This window comes from Physella acuta, unplaced genomic scaffold (assembly GCF_028476545.2).
Source record: "Physella acuta isolate Inbredline_101_S28 unplaced genomic scaffold, ASM2847654v3 ptg000886l, whole genome shotgun sequence".
Lineage (NCBI taxonomy): Eukaryota > Metazoa > Mollusca > Gastropoda > Physidae > Physella > Physella acuta.
Genome location: NW_026732403.1, coordinates 73,005 through 88,515, shown reverse-complemented (window position 1 = coordinate 88,515; position 15,511 = coordinate 73,005). Strand labels below are relative to the sequence as shown.

At 36.8% G+C, this 15,511-nt stretch overlaps 1 protein-coding gene across 1 annotated transcript in view; it reads left to right on the top strand.

Annotated features, from left to right (window-relative positions):
- The window catches only part of LOC131952668 (neuronal acetylcholine receptor subunit alpha-2), a 97,211-nt gene that overhangs the window by 47,894 nt on the left and 33,806 nt on the right, over positions 1-15,511 (top strand). The window contains exons 5-6 of the mRNA XM_059315429.1: positions 2,340-2,547; positions 4,469-4,591. Coding sequence (XP_059171412.1) covers positions 2,340-2,547; positions 4,469-4,591 — 331 coding nt within the window. The remainder of the gene's footprint in view (positions 1-2,339; positions 2,548-4,468; positions 4,592-15,511) is intronic.

Sequence of the window (15,511 nt, the reverse complement as noted above, 5' to 3'; positions counted from 1 at the left end):
TCTGTTTGTCAGGTGTTGGGTTCGTTTGTCAGGTGTTGGGTCTGTTTGTCAGGTGTTGGGTCTGTTTGTCAGGTGTTGTGTTTGTCAGGTGTTGGGTCTGTTTGTCAGGTGTTGGGTCTGTTTGTCAGGTGTTGGGTCTGTTTGTCAGGTGTTGGGTCTGTTTGTCAGGTGTTGGGTCTGTTTGTCAGGTGTTGGGTCTGTTTGTCAGGTGTTGTGTTTGTCAGGTGTTGTGTTTGTCAGGTGCTGGGTCTGTTTGTCAGGTGTTGGGTTCGTTTGTCAGGTGTTGGGTCTGTTTGTCAGGTGTTGGGTCTGTTTGTCAGGTGTTGTGTTTGTCAGGTGTTGTGTTTGTCAGGTGTTGGGTCTGTTTGTCAGGTGTTGGGTTTGTTTGTTAGGTGTTGGGTTTGTTTGTTAGGAGTTGGGTTTGTTTGTCAGGTGTAAGGTCTATTTGTCAAGTGTTGAATTATTTGATGGTGTAATACATCTATTTAGCACAAAGTTATAACCAAGCCAACCCATTAGCAAATCTACCCACCCAGTACCGATGTTTTTTTTTTCTAACTTGGAGACATTCGAGTCTTGCCGATTCAATTCAGATCAGCTGAGTTCATCTTGCCTTCAAGACTTTACAGCCATCATTAGGTGTATTCAAGCTTGATAAACCTAACCCAATATAATGTTGCTATATTTAGAGAGGTCGGGAGGGGGGAGCGGGAAATAAAAACTAGTTCGTCCGTAGTGCTTTCAATCCTCAGTAAAAAAAACACGGTTAAAAAGTCCTACCAGGCTAAAATCAGCATCATCTTAAACAGCAACTTATGTCCTGAAATATAGGTGAAGTAGATTTACCCTGAGTCTAACAGCTACTGAAAATTTGCAGATACGCTTCGTCGTTTTTGACACAACATCAGCCCTGATGTTTATTATTTCGTTTGAACTATAATGAAAGTAATGTTAAGTAATCCTTAATTGTAATGTTTGACGGGATTGCTTCCAACCCAATTAAGTATTATGTGTCATCATGTTATGCGCCATATAGGCCGTTGACTCCAATTTCAGCCTGTTTTTCGTTTTGGATTTATTTCCATAACCTTTGTTAGTTGATCAATTATTTTCTAAACAAGTCCATCAAGAAAAGGAAAAAAATAAAACTCCACAGGCGTAATGTATTTCTAAACTACAATAATCAACATCTTAAAGGTACATTTAGAAATTTTTTAAATTGTTGATTCTATGAAGAAACCACTGGGTCAAATTTTGAAACCGGAAAATGGAAACACACGAGACACGTCCGATAACAAAAATTGGAAACGATTATTTCTTCCTTTATGAACTGAATCTTCAATCTTTAAAATTACGTTTTCATTTTTGATCTGCTGGGGGCTTTTACATATTTCTTTTTAAAAAATTAATAAAAACACCTGTATCTATTATAAACAAAACAATTGAGCAATACTCATTATATAACAGACGAAAATGATTATATCTATGATTGTAGCCATGGCACATTATTAACGACGTATAGGTGGTTTTTAAAATTATGGCAAAAATAGACAGCGGTCACACAAAAGTGGGTTTTTATATAACGTTAAGCCATACGAAAAATTGTCTTTATTTTAAGGATCAAATTGCAGGCGTTAATTGACACTATCAGGCATTAGTATCCCATTTTGTCCACTGTTTATATACACACTTCTCTGAGTCTAACCCAGCCCCCTATAAATCTACACCTCCCCTATAAATCTACACATCCCCTATAGATCTAGGGATCATCCATAAATGACGTCACGCTTTTTTGGACGATTTTTACATCCCCCATCCCCTCCGTCACACATCGTCACAAAAAACCAGACTACCCCCCAAAAAAAAATGACGTCACACCTCAGCCCAACGCCCCCCTCAAAATTGCAGTTAAGTTTTTCTTAAAACATCGATATTTTTCCAAAATCTTGTCTGAATTCTGTCAACGTAGAGTATTTTAATCAATTCCTATTGCAATTTATTAAAACAGTTTTCTAAAACGCGAAATAACGGCTAAAACTCGTTTTCTAACATTGCTTTTTTATAATGCAAAAGTGTGACGTCACACCATCTGAGCCCCCCCCCCCTCCTCCTCATCACACACCGTCACAAAATTACAAACCCTCTCCTCGCTACGAGTGTGACGTCATTTATGGACGACCCCTTACACCCCCCCATAAGTCTACACCTCCCCCATAAGTCTACATCCCCCCATAAGTCTACACCCCCCTGTAAGTCTACACCTCCCCCTATAAATCTACACCTCCCTCTATAAGTCTACACCCCCCTATAAATCTACACCCCCCCCTGTATTTCCACAGCGCCGCCGAGTACACCGACGGCCTGATGCCAGCAAATGCCATGGTAGAACCCAACGGTAACGTCTTCTGGCCGGTGCCGACTAAACTCCAGAGCTCGTGCAAAGTGGACGTGACCTATTTTCCCTTCGACAGCCAGGAGTGCTCGCTCAAGTTCGGCTCGTGGACCTACGATGGCTACCAGGTCGATATAACAAACAGGACCTCAGAGGTTGGTCGGGGTGTGAGCCCTTGTTGGCGTGCTTGTTTAGTGGCTTCTAGTGCCGGCTGAGCTGGGGCGGGGGGAGTATGGCTGTCTGGCTGACGGGGATATATCAACACACATACTGATATATATATATATATATATATATATATATATATATATATATATATATATATATATATATATATGTAGAGATAGAAAGAAAGGGATATAGAGTAAAGAGGAGACAGGTGGAGAAAGGATAGAGATAAAGGTTGTGTATTTTAAATATATATCTTTCTAAAAACTAAATCACATAATCCTTTTATTCACTGGAAATTGGAAATGTTTTTTGTCACATTTCCGATGTTCAATTTAAATTAAGAATTACCGTAAACCCTTTAGCCGCCACTTATCCGGGAGTTTGCAAGTGCGGAAGGATACATCAAATGTAGACACACTCCATCTATTGTGCTGGAAAAGATGTCTCCTCTCACAGGGAGAAACATTCCATTTGTCAGGGAAAAGAGTTCTTCGTGGAATCGTTCTGATCTTTTAAGTGTATGCAGCGATGTTTATTTTAACTGTCGGCACATGATTAGGTTAATTAGTTGTATGTCTTTTTATTGGGTAACTTTTTCCGATAATGAATGAAACTGAGTTTTTAATTAATAGTGCCAAATATGTTGTGTGATATGTCCTTATAAACGAAAAAAATCTAAACCCGAACTTAGCATTTGAAATAATAGAAATTCGTTTCACATTCCGGTTAGCCCTACTTGTTGTCAGTAGTAAATGATGACCGTAACAAATCCTGTAATAACGACCGTAACAAATACTCTAATTATAAACCTAACGTGCACAATAATTTATTTGTTAGATTTTAAATAAAGTACATATTATAAAACGAATTCATTTCTATCCATCTCTTAGTCAATAAATATATCTCTAAATTCTAATCAAAATCGTGTTTAAGTTCGATGAAGATCCCCCCCCCCCCCCCCATGTTTCAAGTTTGTTGACGCCTGTACCATACAAAGCAACCGTTGTGTGAAAATATGCTTATGATTCTTATGAAGTTGTTCAATGTTTAATCTGCTTTTACACATCCTTTTTTTAAATTACTTTCTCGTATACAACGGATAAAGTATTGTAATGGTGCAAATAAATAATCGAAATTTTTGCAAATCTCGACGTTTTACACCTTCCTGAGACAGAAAAACATAGTTTTGCAATCTTGTTGTACACAATTTCTTGCCCCAAAAACAAAATCAAGAAATTGTATTTGGACTGAAGATTTAAATAAGCCTAAGTGCTCTTTTCTCTTTCTCTGATTTTATTAAATCCTTATTCTATGAATAGGTTCTATACCTGCTTTAAATGTTTCTGATACTGTTCTTCCGAACCAAACCGTCATCTATATCTAGAAATCATTTCGAGAAAATATCTTTTTGGTTATTTTTTTTCTTTGTTCTTTATCTCTTTCAACATCTTGTTCTTTCGATTCAAACCCAAATTTATACCTAGTTATCAGCGGAGTAAAATATGTCTTTGTTTTTATGAATATGTTACCAGTTCAAGAGAAATATAATTTTGTTTCTGTGAAATGTTACCAGTACTTGAAAAATATGGTTTTTTTCTGTGATTATGTTACCAGTTCAAGAAAAATATGTGTGTTTCTATGAATATGGTACCTGTTCAAGAAAAATGTTTTTTTTTTTGTTTCTATGAATGTTACCAGTTCAAGAAAAATATGTTTTTGTTTATATGAATATGTTACGGTTGAAGAAAAATACGTTTTCGTTTCTAAGAATATGAAACCAGTTGTAGAAAATATTTTTTGTTTCCATGAATATGTTACCAGTTCAAGAAAAATGTTTTTTGCTTCTATGAATATGTTCTATATCTGCTCCACTTTCCCCATCCTGTTCTTCTGATCCAAACCCAGGTCGACCTCAGCAATTACATCGTCAACGGGGAATGGGAGCTGCTCTACGTCAAGTGTGTGCGCAACGTCGTCAGATACGCCTGCTGCGACGAACCATTCCCTGACGTCACTTTCTATATTAAGGTAAGGAAATATCCGCACGAAAAGACAGAAAGAAGTGTGTGGGGTGTGTGTAAAAATTGTGTTGAATTTATTTGTGATTGATTGGGTGAGGGGTTGGGGGGTTATATCGATCAATACGAGACAATCTCACGTCATCAAAGACTGTCATTATATCACAATGTAGTCTGATTGGGGGATTCCCGGTGGGTTTTTTTTTAGCCACTGTTCGGAAATCCCAAAGGAAATGACGTTTTGGTTTTTAAATAGATACTCTTTGTATTATTTTTTTTTTCTTTTCTTTAGTGAAACCCGTAGCATTCTACCATTTTAAATCTATTTTTTTTTCAATACATAACAGATTACCTTTAACTTTTGCTTTTCTAAAATTTAGTGTTCTATACTAATATACTGTGTACAATGCCTGTTTACAACGAAACACAATACATTATTATGTTTTATTTTTAATATTTAAACACTTCATTTTCCTTCTGTAAATTATGTATTACATTATTATGTGCTCTTTTTCAATTTCTACAACATTTTTAAGTGACTTCCTGAAATATGTCGGCTTTAATTTTACTTTCACGCTTACATAGTAGCAGTGCCGACGCCAGTTATTTAGCGCCCTAGGCCAAACTTATTAAAACGCCCCCTTTCACACAAATTAATTACTAAAACATATTTATAAAGAAAACAATTAATTAAAAGTGACATATTAATTTATTATCAATTGCATACACGTTATATGTAGACATCAAAATCAAATTTTACTTGCCTCCTTCGTCGCAAATGTTTGTATTAATTCCTTCAATTCCAGTTTGTAAGCGTAATCACATTCTATTGAAATTGTTGCTAAATCCACGAATCTACTTTGTACATTACAACATAGCCCACCCCCTCCCTTTAGACAATTGTTATTCCTTCCCCCCTCCCGGGAGAAAAAAGTCTGGAAAAAAAACCATTGAAAAAAAAAGTTCTTGTAGTGTTTGACTCTCTGCAGTCCACCAAAGGTGAGTTCCAAAAAGGGATTTAACTGTTTTAAGCTTGACTGTCTTTAGTTATTATTGTAAAATATCTATATTGTGTGATTATGTAACCAATTTTTGGTTTTTGAAGAATAAGAGGTTAAAAATGTTATAAATTCCAACCTAAAATTGTTATAAATGAATCCTTTAGGAGAGGGTGAAAAAAAAAATGAACAGACAATTAATCAGATGTTTAATTTACGAATAAGACTGTATGTCTACTAACATTATTGCAATCTACAACGGCTACTGATGTATTTGTTTTTCAACTTGATAATTCTAAAAAAACATACCAAACTATTTTGTTTAGAACTTAAGCTCTATATAATGTTTACAATATCTTAAAGTTATATTAATATGTAAAATACGTAAGCGGTCAACCTAAGGTGCATGAATTTGAAATGAATATAAAGTTAATTAACGAATTATCTCCCATTTGAAAATACGAATAACAAAATTTTATTAAAGGGAAATAACTTTAACAAGAATAGCTAAATTAACCAAGTGTAACTAAGACATGTTTGAAAAACACAATAACAGGCTCTAAATTTCCTTACGTAAAGATTATAACAAATGTTTTATATTAGCTATGTAAACTTGTGAAAATAAATAAATTTACTTATTGAATACTTAATTGTAGGTTTAGTTGGAAAGTCTAAAAACCGGTAGCTTTATTATAGCATACTTCTATTCAATTTTGATGACTTTCAATTCATTATTTCTCTATTCCCTGAGTTATAACTCAAAATTTTGGATCCCCAAAATAAGGGGACGTCTTTCATTAAATCAAACACGGGTAACTGTTTTAGACATTGCTAGAATTGTTAATTAAATTTAAAAAAAATTGAAATAACAAAGTTTACGGTTAGTTATAAATTCCATCATATTTAATATTATATATTAACTAGGCATACTGCCTAGCTTCGCTTAGGTTTTCAAAAAAATTGAGAGATTGAATGATTAATTAATTGGTGATTGGCTGTTATGTTAAATGTTAGGGCCTAAGTTTATACAGTGAAGTAATTATATGTCACTTATAAATTGATGGAATATTCGCAAACTTATCACTCGCAAGGTTATTAGAACTGCAAGGGCTTTCCTAATAGTATCAATCAAATATTAAATTAAATTAATTTCGCAATTAAATTTTACAATTTCAGCACAATGCAAAAATTAATTTATAACAAAATATTTATTTAAAACAATGCTATACTTTATGATTTTTGTTTTTATCTTAAAAAGAGTATACAAAATATTTAAAAATTGTTACATTAAAAAGTTGCCTCCCCTATTCATAGACCAAATGACCAAATCTCGGATAATGAGAATTTCACTCGCGGTCATTTTTAGCCCTCTTCGAGGGCTTTTAGTCTGACCAACAGTTTTTCCATACGGCCTAGTCATCTATAGAGGTGTATACAAAAAATTAGCCAGATATACAAAGAGTAAGTACCCTGACATCTTTGTTGAAATTACCCTCTGTTTTTCCCATATAATTCTCATATAAAGAGAATTTCAATCGCGGTCACTTTTTAGCCCTCGTCGAGGGCTTTGAGTAAAACCGACAGTTTTCCCAAAAGGTCGAGCCATTTACCTAAGAGCATGCACAAAATTAGCCAGATGTAAAGACGGTAAGTGCCCTAAAATCCGTTTTGAAATCACCCTCTGTTTTTCCCATAAAATACATAGATTATATAGGGAAATACGACTGGTCAGTTTTGACCCATTTAACGAATTTCCCGGACATGGCGAGTTTTTTGTGTCACCCCAAGGCGTTCTCCTACCACCTCACAAAATTTCAAGGGGGGTCGTCGGAGGAATTTTTTTTTCGTAATAGAGCTCATATAAAGAGAATTTCACTCGCGGTCATTTTTTAGCCCTCGTCGAGGGCTTTGAGTGAAACCGACAGTTTTGCCTAAAGGTCAAGCCATTTACCCAAGAGCATGCACAAAATTAGCCAGATGTAAAGACGGTAAGTGCCCTAAAATTTGTTTTGAAATCACCCTCTGTTTTTCCCATAAAATACAAAGATTATATAGGGAAATACGACTGGTCAGTTTTGACCCATTTAACGAATTTTCCCGGACATGGCGAGTTTTTTGTGACACCCCAAGGCGTTCTCCTACCACCTCACAAAATTTCAAGGGGGGTCGTCGTCGGAATTTTTTTTTTCGTAATATAGCCCATATAAGACGTCGGTCAGTCGAGGTCAGTTTTGACCCCCTCTCCGTAGACTTTTCGGCGAACCGTCACCGACCCTCGTGTTCTTTAGCCCCAAGGCACCATCGTGCCAAATTTGACGCGCCTGCGGCGCCGGGAAGTGCCCTATCGGGCACCTGACCACTTTGCTTTATATATATATAGATAGATACTTTAAGAGTAGTAATATAGATTTCCTAAAAATTAAAGTTTTTTCAACTAGAGAACGCCTACCTTTCTTTGTAGTGTTTTCCGTATTGAATTGAAATTATGTAACTTACGATAAATTCGACTACTCGATATACTCTACTACATTCACAACACATATCAAACTTCGATACCTAAACATAACTAGACACGATGCTCCAGAACTTCGACACCAACTCGCTTAACTTCACCAAGCTCTACAAACGGTACTCCCAATCAACAACGATTTCACTGGACCTACTACTACACTTTAACAGTCAATATAATTCGATACCTAAATACCACAAGAATCAATACTCCCAAACTCCAGAACTACAATACTTTATCACCTGCATTCTCATTTCTCTATAACCAATCAGATTCCACTAGACCTTCAACTACAAAACAGCCGAATAAAAATTAAGACACTTTAACACTTCGATACTTTATAGGCCTACCTATGAAACCACATCAGCAACAGCCTTCCGCCGTTACTCCCAAATCTAAACGATTCATCAAAACTTACCAAACAAGTACAATACTTTGAACACCCCGTCATTACAAAACTCTATACCCCAGGACAGATTTCTAAGTCAAAGTCAGAGAAAATGAGACTTACAGGCCCTATAAAAATTAGATAACCGTTTGAAATGTTCGAAATTTAAATTACGAACTCATTTAATCGTTTTCGACATCAATTATGTGACACCAAATTAAAAAAAGCAAATTGACTGGTAAAAAGCGCCTCGACCTTTCCAAATTAGGGAGGTGGGGGTTGCATTTTCACCATCGTGAATAAATATAGGCCTAATTTTGGAGTGATGGGACGGAGTGGTCTAGCGGTATAGAGCTGGACTGCTAACCCGTAAGTTTTGAGTTCGAATCCGGGTTCAAGTCAGTAGACCGTCCCTGAGTCCACCCAACTCTGATGGGTACCTAACTCACGTTAGGGAAAGTAAAGGCGGCTGGGCATAGTGCTGACCATACTATCTCTTCATATGCCGAGGTCACAGAAACAAGTGAACTCTACTTCACTTGCCCCATAGACCGTCAGGTTTGAAAAAGGGAACTTTACTTACTACTTACTAATTTTGGAGTGAGTGGAGTGGGGGTGCAAAATTGATAGTTCGTCCTGGGTGCCGAAAAAGATTGCTACTCCTTTATAAAAGTTATTGATTATTAGTTATTCATTATTAGGTACTTTTTGATAATAGCGATTAAAGCCTTTTGCGCCCCTCTAGAGATGGCGCCCTTGGCGACCACCTAGTTCGCCTTATAGGTAGCGCCGGCCCTGCGTAGTAGATCTATAGAAGAAGTATTGAAATAGTGCAGAATATGGAAATTTATATTTTTAAAATATGGACGTTTTACACCTCCGAAAAACACAGTTTTGCAACCGTGTTTGTATATATATATATATATATATATATATATATATATATATATATATATATATATATATATATATATATATATATATATATATATATATATATATATATATATATATATATATATATATATATATATATATATATATATATATATATATATATATATATATATATATATATATATGTGTGTGTGTGTATGTATTCTAATATATGTGTTAGGTGTAAGAAATTCGTATATACACATTGAATCCTATTCGTTGGTTTTTTTGTTTTTTTTTGAGGAATTTCTTGTAAACTGACTTTGTACTTCACTTTATTTTAGAATACTTAAAAAAACTTCATAAGTTGACAAATTTCTATTATCTTCTTACAAAGCATCATAATTTAAGAATTTTTCTCCTCAATGTGTTTTTTACACAAAAAAACGTAAAAAAAAGTTCTCTTGCCTGATTTCACTGGAAGTGCCACCCCTTCACTTAATGTTGTATAATTATACTGTACAGCAGAGGCGTAGCGACCCTTCCCGGCGCGCGGGGACAAACTTTCGATTTGCACCCACCCCCCTCAAACTTTCGATTTGCACCCCTCCCCATCTCAGACTTTCAATTTGCACCCCCCTTCAAGCTTTCAATTTGTTTTTCCAACCCATTTTGGCGCCCCATAAGGTCGGCGCCCGGGGACATATGTCGTCGTCCCCGCCCCCCCCCCCCCCCCCTCGCTACGCCTCTGCTGTGCAGAGTGTAAAGGAATGCACCCCACTTTATTTAATGTTGTGTTTGCACATCATCCGAGAATTAGCCAATTACCATATTTTTAGATTTATACGTCAACTAAATGGACGATGATCAATGATCTTTACTTGAATGTTCTACTTGAACTTTGTTTAATACTAGCATTAGTGTTTAATCCCGACAGCGATATCATTCATGTAAGTACTAGCAAGATGGTACCAACGGTTCTCTATACTTGCATACTGTGGTGAAAGATTAATGTTAACAGATGCAGATGAACGACGTAACTCTAAAGAAATATCTTGATTGATATTTCTACACTTTAAAATTCCTAAAAAAAATTAAATCAACATTTGCATAGGATACACATTCTCAGTGCAAATATGATTAAATAATCTGTTAACACATTTAGCTAGAGTAAAAAAATATGATTTAGAAATTAAACAATTGATATTTTGTAATCATTCATGTACGGCAAGATCATATTTTTATCTGCTACTGGAAAGATGGATCGTACTTTCTGAACGACCGAGGGATACGCCTCTAATCGAACTCTCTAGATGTTGATATTACTCGCCGCCCTCAAAGCACATTAATAGCTCATAGATCTTCAACGTTTGCTCTTCGGTCGATTAGCAATTTTCTTCGCCACATCCGCCGTGGTTCCGAGGCCAGTCGCGGGCTGGCTATCCATTTCACAGACTCGATATGGTAACCAATATCAGAGGTCCAGTCTAGGGCTGGCTACTTAGTTCATAGACTCGATATGGTAACCAATATCAGAGATGTCCAGTCTAGGGCTGGCTACTTAGTTCATAGACTCGATATGGTAACCAATATCAGATGTCCAGTCTAGGGCTGGCTACTTAGTTCATAGACTCGATATGGTAACCAATATCAGATGTCCAGTCTAGGGCTGGCTACTTAGTTCATAGACTCGATATGGTAACCAATATCAGAGATGTCCAGTCTAGGGCTGGCTACTTAGTTCATAGACTCGATATGGTAACCAATATCAGAGATGGCCAGTCTAGGGCTGGCTACTTAGTTCATAGACTCGATATGGTAACCAATATCATATGTCCAGTCTAGGGCTGGCTACTTAGTTCATAGACTCGATATGGTAACCAATTTCAGAGATGTCCAGTCTAGGGCTAACTACTTAGTTCATAGACTCGGTATGGTAACCAATATTAGATATGTCCAGTCGTGGGCTAGCTACTTAGTTCATAGACTCGATATGGTAACCAATATCAGAGATGGCCAGTCTAGGGCTGGCTACTTAGTTCATAGACTCGATATGGTAACCAATATCAGATGTCCAGTCTAGGGCTGGCTACTTAGTTCATAGACTCGGTATGGTAACCAATTTCAGAGATGTCCAGTCTAGGGCTGGCTACTTAGTTCATAGACTCGATATGGTAACCAATTTCAGAGATGTCCAGTCTAGGGCTAACTACTTAGTTCATAGACTCGGTATGGTAACCAATATTAGATATGTCCAGTCGTGGGCTAGCTACTTAGTTCATAGACTCGATATGGTAACCAATATCAGAGATGGCCAGTCTAGGGCTGGCTACTTAGTTCATAGACTCGATATGGTAACCAATATCAGATGTCCAGTCTAGGGCTGGCTACTTAGTTCATAGACTCGGTATGGTAACCAATTTCAGAGATGTCCAGTCTAGGGCTGGCTACTTAGTTCATAGACTCGATATGGTAACCAATATCAGATGTCCAGTCTAGGGCTGGCTACTTAGTTCATAGACTCGATATGGTAACCAATAGAGATGTCCAGTCTAGGGCTGGCTACCTAGTTCATAGACTCGATATGGTAACCAATATCACAGATGTCCAGTCTAGGAATGGCTACTTAGTTCATAGACTCGATATGGTGACCAATATCAGAGATGTCCAGTCTAGAGCTAGCTACTTAGTTCATAGACTCGATATGGTAACCAATATCTTATGTCCAGTCTAGGGCTGGCTACTTAGTTCATAGACTCGATATGGTAACCAATAGAGGTGTCCAGTCTAGGGCTGGCTACCTAGTTCATAGACTTGATATGGTAACCAATATCTAGGGCTGGCTACTTAGTTCATAGACTCGATATGGTAACCAATATCAGATGCCCAGTCTAGGGATAGCTACTTAGTTCATAGACTCGATATGGTAACCAATATCAGATGTCCAGTCTAGGTCTGGCTACTTTGTTCATAGACTCGATATGGTAACCAATATCACAGATGTCCAGTCTAGGGCTGGCTACTTTGTTCATAGACTCGATATGGTAACCAATATCAGAGATGTCCAGTCTAGGGCTGGCTACTTAGTTCATAGACTCGATATGGTAACCAATATCAGATGTCCAGTCTAGGTCTGGCTACTTTGTTCATAGACTCGATATGGTAACCAATATCAGATGTCCAGTCTAGGACTGGCTACTTAGTTCATAGACTCGATATGGTAACCAATATCAAAGATGTCCAGTCTAGGGCTGGCTACTTAGTTCATAGACTCGATATGGTAACCAATATCAGATGTCCAGTCTAGGGCTGGCTACTTAGTTCATACACTCAATATGGTAACCAATATCACAAAAGTCCAGTCTAGGGCTGGCTACTTTATAGACTCGATATGGTAACCAATTTCAGATGTCCAGTCTAGGTCTGGCTACTTTGTTCACAGACTCGATATGGTAACCAATATCAGATGTCCAGTCTAGGACTGGCTACTTAGTTCACAGACTCGATATGGTAACCAATATCAGATGTCCAGTCTAGGGCTGGCTACTTAGTTCATAGACTCGATATGGTAACCAATATCAGATGTCCAGTCTAGGGCTGGCTACTTAGTTCATAGACTCGATATGGTAACCAATATCAGATGTCCAGTCTAGGGTTGGCTACTTAGTTCATAGACTCGATATGGTAACCAATATCAGAGATGTCCAGTCAAGGGCTGGCTACTTAGTTCATAGACTCGATATGGTATCCAATATCAGAGGTCCAGTCTAGGACTGGCTACTTAGTTCATAGACTCGATATGGTAACCAATATCAGAGGTCCAGTCTAGGACTGGCTACTTAGTTCATAGACTCGATATGGTAACCAATATCAGAGATGTCCAGTCAAGGGCTGGCTACTTAGTTCATAGACTCGATATGGTATCCAATATCAGAGGTCCAGTCTAGGACTGGCTACTTAGTTCATAGACTCTATAGCGTAACCAATATCAGAGATGTCCAGTCTACGGCTGGCTACTTCATAGACTCGATATGGTAACCAAAATCACAGATGTCCAGTCGCGGGCTGGCTACTTAGTTCATAGACTCGATATGGTAACCAATATCACAGATGTCCAGTCGCGGGCTGGCTATCCATTTCACAGATTCGATATGGTAACCAATATCAGATATGTCCAATCTACGACTGGCTACTTCATAGACTCGATATGGTAACCAATATCACAGATGTCCAGTCTAGGGCTGGCTACTTCATAGACTCGATATGGTAACCAATTTCAGAGATAAAACACGTAACTTCACATTTAATGGAGAAAAATGAATTTTTAAAGTGGGCCGAAGCAAAAATGGTGAACAGGTTTAAAAGTTGGCCCAACAGGATTTTAGTGTTGGCCCAAACTGTTACAGAGAAATAACCATTGCACGACATTTATATTCACTTTATATGACACTTAAAAAGCATGTTTAAGGCATATCATCATTAAAAATATATAATTTAAGACTGATCAGTTTTTGCTGGATTAAAAATCTACATACTCTGCTTAAAACGATTTAAGTATTTTAATATTGTGCTTATAAATTTAATTTACGTTACATACTTAATTTTGTTTTGTTTTATTTTCCCGCATACATTTTTAAGAATTCTATTTTTTTTTCTCGTTTCATCCGGGGCTCTGTCACTTGACCAGATTTTTCTGCACGTGGCTTCAAAATATCCTTGCCCAGAGCCAGTTTGATCTTTCTACTTTTTTTTTCTGTTTCAAGCATTCTCCATCAATAATAAACCGAATTTCTTTGTATATTTCTTCAATACCTCCTTGCCCTTCCCTATCTGTGGATGCTTCTCTTTGCCAGTTTCCTCCCAAACTCCACATTTTTATTTAAAGCCTTCAAATTACTGCCTACGCGGGGATTAATTTTTTTTTCTTGTAAGACCCTAGCCGGCAAAAAGAAAGAAAGGAAGGAAAAAGAAAACTTCTAAAGCGTTATTTTCTGGAGAGTTCCATGTCTTCCAGTGTTCTTGAATACTTTCTGCCTAAAGAGTTCCTTTCCATTTTTTTAATCAGAAATCTGTCTTTTGTTTCTTAAATAATATTTTTAAATTATGTATTCAAATTTTGCATTTTTATATAGGCCTATATTTTCACAATTAAAAAAATATAGGTAATTTTTAATGTCTACAGCCTGATTTTGATTGGAATGCAGTTTAAAAACTTTTTGTTATGTATTTATGTGAGCAGATTTAACCTTCACAGTGCTTAAATGTATTAACCTTATAAATGTTTTCTTTATAAAGTTTGTATTTTATCATAATTATATACGGGTTAAATGAATTCATAATAGATGATATTTTGTAATAACATCAAACTACTTTATTTATTGCTAGTACTCGATAAATTAATGGTTTTTTTTAAAGATATATTTTTCATATTTACTTTTACAGCTTTTAAAACTGGTTTTGTTTACAAAATATGTATCAATGGTACAATACAAAAATTATAGAAGGTCTCACAGCATATAAAAATAAATTATTATTCATCCATAACGAGGCATTGACAAATTTTGAAAGTTTTACATTAGCATTTTCCCAATAAGCCTTATGGTGTTTTCGTAAGAAAACATTTTTTTCTTCTTTTAAATTAGCATTTTAATCAGCGACTCCGTAGCTCTATCACAGAAACTACTTGTCCGAGTCAAAGAAAAAAAAATGGAATCTCCTGATAGCCTTTTCAAGTTTGTTTAAATCCCAGAGGGGGTCGGGGGTGTTGGGGGTCGGGGTGGGTTCAAAATTGAACAAAGTGATATTTATTTTAAAATCTGCGGCTGTGGGAGAGAGGCTGTTCATCCCTTGGGCAAGTTGACGGGGGAATTCTGTTTGGGGAAGGATTAGAGTAGATTTGGCTGGACTCGTGTTGTGTTCAGTTCACTATGGTCTGAGATGGGAGATCGTGATGTGTGTGTGCGGGGAGGGGGGAAGGGGGGGTACGGCTAGGAACCTCACAATGTGAAGGGGTTGGGATAAGGGCACCACATTGTGAGGGGGGTGGGTTCGGGGCACCAAAATATAAAGGAGTTGGGCTAGGAACATTCCAATATAAGGGGTAAGGGCATCACAATGTAATGGAATAATGCAGGAACTCACAATGTTTTAAATAAGATA